General features: G+C 44.4%; 1 protein-coding gene across 1 annotated transcript; it reads left to right on the top strand.

Annotated features, from left to right (window-relative positions):
- The first annotated feature begins 389 nt into the window (after positions 1 to 389).
- LOC139365817 (tumor necrosis factor receptor superfamily member EDAR-like) lies at positions 390 to 5878 on the top strand. The gene is made up of 10 exons (XM_071102888.1): positions 390 to 460; positions 3260 to 3323; positions 3409 to 3522; positions 3674 to 3855; positions 4128 to 4249; positions 4501 to 4614; positions 4746 to 4899; positions 5053 to 5200; positions 5309 to 5348; positions 5583 to 5878. Exons 1-10 carry the CDS (start codon positions 390 to 392, stop codon positions 5876 to 5878), a joined length of 1305 nt encoding a protein of 434 aa, XP_070958989.1.
- Positions 5879 to 7647: the final 1769 nt, after the last annotated feature.

Raw genomic sequence — 7647 nt, 5'->3', positions numbered from 1 at the left:
CAAATACTTATTTCCACCATCATTTGCAAATAAATTCATTAAAAATCCTACAATGTGATTTTCTGGATTTTTTTTCTCTCATTTTGTCTGTCATAGTTGAAGTGTACCTCATGATGAAAATTACAGGCCTCTCTCATCTTTTTAAGTGGGAGAACTTGCACAATTGGTGGCTGACTAAATACTATTTTGCCCCACTGTATTTCAAGGCCTACCTTCAAACTCAGTGCCTCTTTTCTTGACATCATGGGATTTTTTTTTTAAATCAGCCAAGACCTCAGAATTTGTTTTGGTAGACCTCCAAAAGTCTGGTTCATCCTTGGGAGCAATTTCCAAACTCCTGAAGGTACCACGTTCATCTCTACAAATAATAGTACGTAAGTATAAACACCATGGGACCACACAGCCGCCATACCGCTTTGGAAGAAGAGGCGTTCTGTCTCCTAGAGATGAACGTACTTCGGTGCGAAAAGCGCAAATCAATCCCAGAACAACAGCAAAGGACCTTGTAAAGATGCTGGAGGAAACAGGTACAAAAGTATCTATATCCACAGTAAAACAAGTCCTATATTGGAATAACCTGAAAGGCCACTCAGCAAGGAAGAAGTCACTGCTCAAAAACCGCCATAAAAAAAAGCCAGACTACAGTTTGCAACTGCACATTGGGACAAATATTGTACTTTTTGGAGAAATGTCCTCTGTTCTGATGAAACAAAAATATAACTGTTTGGCCATAATGACCATTGTTATGTTTGGGAGAAAAAGGGGAGGCTTGCAAGCCGAAGAACACCATCCCAACTGTGAAGCACGGGGGTGGCAGCATCATGTTGTGGGGGTGCTTTGCTGCAGGAGGGACTGGTGCACTTCACAAAATAGATGGCATCATGAGGATGGAAATGTATGTGAATATATTGAAGCAACATCTCAGACATCAGTCAGGAAGTTAAAGCTTGGTCACAAATGGGTCTTCCAAATAGACAATGACCCCAAGCATACTTCCGAAGTTGTGGCAAAATGGCTTAAGGACAACAAAGTCAAGGTATTGGAGTGGCCATCACAAAGCCCTGACCTCAATCCTATAGAAAGTAGGACCTCAGACTGGGGCGAAGGTATACCTTCCAACAGGACAATGACCCTAAGCATACAGCCAAGACAATGCAAGAGTGGCTTCGGGACAAGTCTCTGAATGTCCTTGAGTGGCCCAGCCAGGGCGCGGACTTGAATCCGATCAAACATATCTGGAGAGTCCTGAAAATAGCTGTGCAGTGACACTCCCCATCCGACCTGACAGAGCTTGAGAGGATCTGCAGAGAAGAATGGGAGAAACTCCCCAAATACAGGTGTGTCAAGCTTGTAGCGTCATACCCAAGACGACTTGAGACTGTAAGTGCTGCCAAAGTTGATTCAACGAAATACTGAGTAACGGGTCTGAATACTTATGTAAATATGATATTTCAGTTTTAGATTTTTTTTAATGAAGTTGCAAACATTTCTAAAAGCCTGTTTTTGCTTTGTCATTACTGGGTATTGTGTGTAGATTGGTTCTAGAAACATAAAGCCCTTTGCCTTCATGTCACATCAGAATTATTTCACAAATGCAAAATAAACACTTTAACCGGCTGTATCACAGTTGTAGCTGGCAGTAATTTTCAGTAACAACACGTTTCTGGCGGCCTTCTTCCATTACACACTGACACACTGGTGTTCGGAGCATGCTAGATTAGCTAATCAGCACTGGTGGTCTCTCTGTCTTCCGTCTGTCTTCTGTAAACACCCGCTGTAACATGGAGATACGGCAGTGTGGGAACCCTAGCCCTATAAAGGTGTGTATCAATGTAACCTTTTAATTTTTTGAAGAATATTTATTGCTGATATGAAAGATAAGGTCCTTATACTTCCAAAACCGTACCGCAAGCGATGCGCGTTAATGTTCAGGCCAAGAGTCGGGGTTCTTGACAAAACAGAAGACACTTTCGTCCAATGACTCTTATGTGTAGTGCAATGTAATTGATGTAGTTCTGTCCTTGAGCTGTTCTGGTCTACTAATGTTCTGTATTATGTCGTGTTTTGTGTGGACCCCAGGAAGAGTAGCTCCTGCTTTCGCAACAGCTAATGACGATCTATAATAAAATACCAATACCGAACTGTAATGTTGTGCAAATAGTGGCGGCAACGTTCACCTTTAGGTTTCCAGTTCAGATAACAAATGTAATCGTATTCCTGAGAGTCTGCTGTTTTGATTTAAAGGTCATTACTTTATTCTCTTGAGCCTGCCACCTATTGGGCATTTAGTGTGCTGTAACCTTCAAGGTGCATCACTATTCAGTAGTTGAGTCTTTTTCTTTATATGACTGACTTTTCACGCATTTCTCTATACAGTTTCTAATCTGCAATACACTACATGAGGAGTAAGACCCATGGAGGCACACACACAGCCTACATACACAAGGCTATTACTTTGTATGAAACAGAAGACTGTATTCATCCCCTGCTCCCCCCCCCCCCCCTCCCCCCCCTCCCTTCCTTGACCTTATAGAACAGAGCCCAGCCCCTGGAGAGGGCTTCCCAGCCAGGACCAGACCAGGGGGAACCTGAGAAGGCCAGTCATTACGTAGGCTCCAGGTGGGCATCAGCATCCCCAGTGTTTCCTTGCCTTCTATTTTTTTTTCTCCTTGCCTTCTATTGGCCTGGGAGGGAATCTCTCCTGTGTCACAGAGCAGGAATGCTGGGTGGTGAGAGGGGGATTCCCATGAAGCTTTCCCACCACTGTGAGCCACCCGGTGGAGAGAGAGGGAGGGGCCTGAAGGTTAAATGAGGCAAGCACCCCTCTAGTTCTCTTCTGCTGTGCTGAGTGAGGGTCTGCCATGTATTGTAGCAGGCAGTTCCGAATACTTGTTGGATGAGTTCCACAGACCCTGGACACCCATAAAGTTTGAGTGAGAACATACTGGGAAGAAGCATTACAGGTATGGTAATTAAGGACTATGTCTATGTAATTTAGCATGATTGTTGCTGTTTTTCTCAATTTTGACTCTTTGGTGTTTTATGGCAGTGTGCAATGTTAAGGTGCATTACTGTCACCTACTGGGCAAAATATTGACAGAATTTTTGTGGCGTTTTGCAAAAATATGACTTGGAACCCCTAGAGGGCAGTCTACTCTTTTTGCGAAATGATGGAGAAATGAATGATTTCTTGACTTCTTCAGTTGATTACTATAATAATACTCTCTCATAACACTTTCATGTCTCCCACATTGAGCAGCCCAGACTGCAGGACCATGGAGGGTCTTTCTATGGAGGCCAGTGTTTCTGCAGCTCTGCTGATGGTAGGTCCTTCTAAAGTAGTATGTATGTTGTGTTGTGGGGGAGTTATGCCAATAAGTGTTTTTTGTGGCTTGTGCTTCTCCACAGGCATCCTGTCTGCTGGCACTGTCTGAGCCCAGCTGTAATCAGACCCAGTTTCTGCACTCTAATGGCAGTTGTGTTGACTGTCCTGTCTGTGGACCTGGGGAGCAGCTAACAGACGTAACACATCTGTCTGTCTGTCTGTCTGTCTGTCTGTCTGTCTGTCTGTCTGTCTGTCTGTCTGTCTGTCTGTCTGTCTGTCTGTCTGTTTGTTTGTTTGTTTGTTTGTTTAACTGCCTCTGGCTCTACACCTGTCTGATTCCTGTCCCAGGACTGTGGTTATGGGGATGGGGGAGAGGGCGGCCGCTGTGTGGCGTGTGCAGAGGGGCAGTTCAGTACTGAGACTGGGTTGGCCCCCTGCTGGCAGTGCACTCGTTGTATTCTGCTAAACCGCCAGGAGAGAGCAGTGTGCTCACCCATCAACAATGCCCAGTGTGGCAACTGCCTCCCAGGGTAAGTCCTATATCTATGGGGTGAGTAAAGTGCAGTGCAGACAAAAGGAAACACGTAACATTTCACTTCAGGGGGTTAAGGTTGGACTTGGCTGGTTTACATTTGTGACATATTACTGATTACAATTCCATTGTATTTTATTCCAATAGCGTTCAAGAGAGGCCAAAAAGCGCTGTAGTCTTAGAGAGCATGAAGGAAACTTAGGATCAGTCACCATCCCCATGGGCCATGCTGCGTATGTCATTATGTCTGGTGTTTATGTCTGTACTCAGGTATTATAAGCTCAGAAGTAGGAGTGGGGAGGTGGACCTGTCGTGCATGCCCTGTTACAGCCCAACAGGCAAGATCCGGAAAGAGTGTTTACCTTTGCAGTGGAAACACACCTCCACAGCAGGTAAGGTAAACATGAATTTAACAGCCAGCAAATAAATGAATGCTGTTAGCAAACAATTATAACGTCTCTGTAAGCCTTCCACTGGTAGCGCCCATTGATGTTCAAATGATCTTCCTCAGAGTGAGAATTTCATTGGCAATCACTATTTCCAGGAGAAGTTTCAAAGGAGTTACAGAGAACAGTGAGTAATAGTACATTGACTCTTAAAACTAGTTGTGTAGATGATGGTTATGTGTGTATTGTTCATCTAGTGACGCTGGATACGGTCCAAGTCTCCATGGCTCTTATTGGTTCAGTGACTTCCGCCTCAATCTTCCTACTGCTTCTGTTGCTTTGGGCCTTACTACTGATCATTGAGAGATTCAGTGAGTTTTGCCTTCCCGTTCAAACCATGGCTAAAAATTGTACTCAATCTCCCATTCGTTTTCTGTATTCACACAAGGTGGGAATGGAATGTGGATTATATGTTTTTTTGTTTTTTTTGTGGCGTGTTCAGAACAGGTTCCAAAGTATTGTCCTGAAGGTCTACATCTTGAAGTAGGCACAGCCTTCCCACGGAATACACTCCTCTCTAACACCACAGAGACTGGAGCGATACCATCAATTACCCCACCAGAGAGTCCTGGACCAACCCAGGATGCCCACCACAGGTACCTATCCTCCTGGCCAGAGGTTCTGCTTTGGGGAATAACTGTAATCGGGTCAATTGAACAATCTTCTCTGCATTGCTCCATCTACCGGTCATGTTGGCTGGTTGATGAATAGATGTCAAACAATAGAGCCTCTTTCTTTCCACCAATAAGATGCCTAAGCTCACTGAGCCGTGAGGGTGAAGTGCATCCCACCTCTATTGTCATCAATGTCACCACCAACATCAAGCCATCCCTTCAACATGGAGGTGAAGACAGCCCCTGGGAGGGTCAGAGAGGACACTGTCACACACCAGAGGAGGCATGTGCTTTGTGTTTTCATTTTCTAATGAATAATGATCTATTATAAATGATGAGACACTAGGAAATTCTTATAACTAGTCTAACTCACTCCACTTTTCATTTGTAGATGGAACAAAAACTGTTGGAAATCTGCACAGTTTCTCAAGGTACAGTAGGCTCTCCCATGTCGAACAAGTGATGTTGAGGGTGAGATTGATCAATTCAATCAATTCATGCTCTTGTATTTTCATATGAATATACAACCAAATGTTTTCAGAAACTGATATCAGGTTGAGTTTTTGTGTTTCCACGGTTTGGGTGTTGACTGACAAGTCTCTATTACAGTGCTTACCCCAATATTTATGTCATTGACTGACACTGAACTCCTTGTGCTGGTCCAGGTCAGAGTCTGGAGGAGCTAAACTATGACACAGTCCAGGACCTGTCTCTGCTGCTGGACTCAGGGGGCTGTGGCCGGGGCAGCGGGGTGAGAAGGCTGGGCTATTCCCTGGGTGTCACCCCGGAGGTCCTTTCTAACCTCCATGGCTTCCAGGATCTCTTCCAGTACCTGCGCACCTCCACCTACATCCTACTGCCCCAACTGGCCCAGGCCGCCGCCCTCCTGCCCCGCCCTGACGTTGTTGCTAGGATACACCGTGGTCTGGTGGCCAATCACACAGAGATATCCAGGCCCTAGGGACATGTTGCCAATCCCACCTTGGCCTGTGTGACATACAGTGCATTCGGAAAGTATTCAGACCCTTGACTTTTTCCACATTTTGTTACGTTACAACCTTATTCTATAATGGACTCAATTGTTTTTTCCCCCTCATCAATCTAAACACAATACCCCATAATGACAAAGCAAAAACAGGCATTTAGATTTTTTCCCCAAAAAACACTAAATTATAATAACTGAAATACATAAATATTCAGGCCCTTTACTCAGTACTTTGTTGAAGCACCTTTGGCAGCGATGACAGCCTCAAGTCTTCTTGGGTTTGACGCTACAAGCTTGGTACACCTGTATTTGGGGAGTTTCTTCCATTCTTCTCTACAGATCCTCTCAAGGTCTGTCAAGTTGGATTGGGAGCGTCGCTGCACAGCTATTTTCAGGTCTCTCCAGACTTGTTCAATCGGGTTCAAGTCCGGGCTCTGGCTGGGCAATTCAAGGATATTCAGAGACTTGTCCCCAAGCCACTCCTGGATTGTCTTGGCTGTGTGCTTAGGGTCGTTGTCATGTTGGACGGTGAACCCTTGCCCCAGGTCCTGAGGTCGTGGGGCAAAGGTCATGAGCGCTTACGTCTTAAACGTTTTGGAGCAGGTTTTCATCAAGGATCTCTCTGTACTTTGCTCCGTTCGTCTTTCCCTCGATCCTGATTAGTCTCCCAGTCCCTGCCACTGAGAAACATCCCCACAGTGTGATGCTGTGGTGCTCTGTCATTGTGACCATCACCTCCCTGACCAAGGCCCTTCTCCCCCGATTGATCAGTTTTGCCAGGCAACCAGCTCTAGAAAGAGTCTTGGTGATTCCAAACTTCTTACATTTAAGAATGATGTCCACGGTGTTCTTGGGGACCTTCAATGCTGCAGAAATGTTTTGGTATCCTTCCCCAGATCTGTGCCTCGACACAATCTTGTCTCGCTCTACGGACAATTCCTTCGACCTCATGGCTTGGTTTTTGCTTTGACATGCACTGTCAACTGTGGGACCTTGTATAGACAGGTATGTGCCTTTTCTAAATCACGTCCCATTCAATTGAATTTACCACAGGTGGACTCCAATCAAGTTGTAGAAACATCTCAAGGATGATCAATGGAAACAAGATGCACCTGAGCTCAATTTCGAGTCTCATAGCAAAGGGTCTGAATACTTATTTATTTTATGAATTTTCAAACATTTCGAAAAACCTGTTTTTGCTTTGTCATTATTGGGTATTGTGTGTAGATTGATGAATAAGGCTGCAGCGTAACAAAATGTGGAAAAAGTAAAGGGGTCTGAATAATTTCTGAATGTACTCTAACACCATGACATGAAGTCTCAGCATGGTATGTCACACCATGGTTTGAAATTATACTCTTGGATAATGCACTAGTTCTGCAATTCATTGTTAAAAAGAGGGACTGACGGCTTGTTAAATGGTACCAATTATGTCAATGTTGGTTTAATCAAACGAAACGGAGCAGAACTTGACAGTTTGAAATGTGATTTATTTTGGGCTATAAACTGCTATTGCTTGTACACATTTGGTTAAATTAACCCATTGAATGTATAGCCATTACATATGTAATACCGCTGAACTCCTTTCTGTTGCATAAGACAGTGTGGTATCATTTGTTTGCATAAGGTGTGAATAGTCAGCATTGTAATGTGACCTAGATAGATGACTTTGTCATCCGATTCACAGGATGCAGAGCACAGAGACGTCATCATTAACCATCAAATAGTATGTAAACGGCAGGCTG

Source organism: Oncorhynchus clarkii, chromosome 14, assembly GCF_045791955.1.
Source record: "Oncorhynchus clarkii lewisi isolate Uvic-CL-2024 chromosome 14, UVic_Ocla_1.0, whole genome shotgun sequence".
Lineage (NCBI taxonomy): Eukaryota > Metazoa > Chordata > Actinopteri > Salmoniformes > Salmonidae > Oncorhynchus > Oncorhynchus clarkii.
This window is presented reverse-complemented; position numbering and strand designations above follow the sequence as displayed.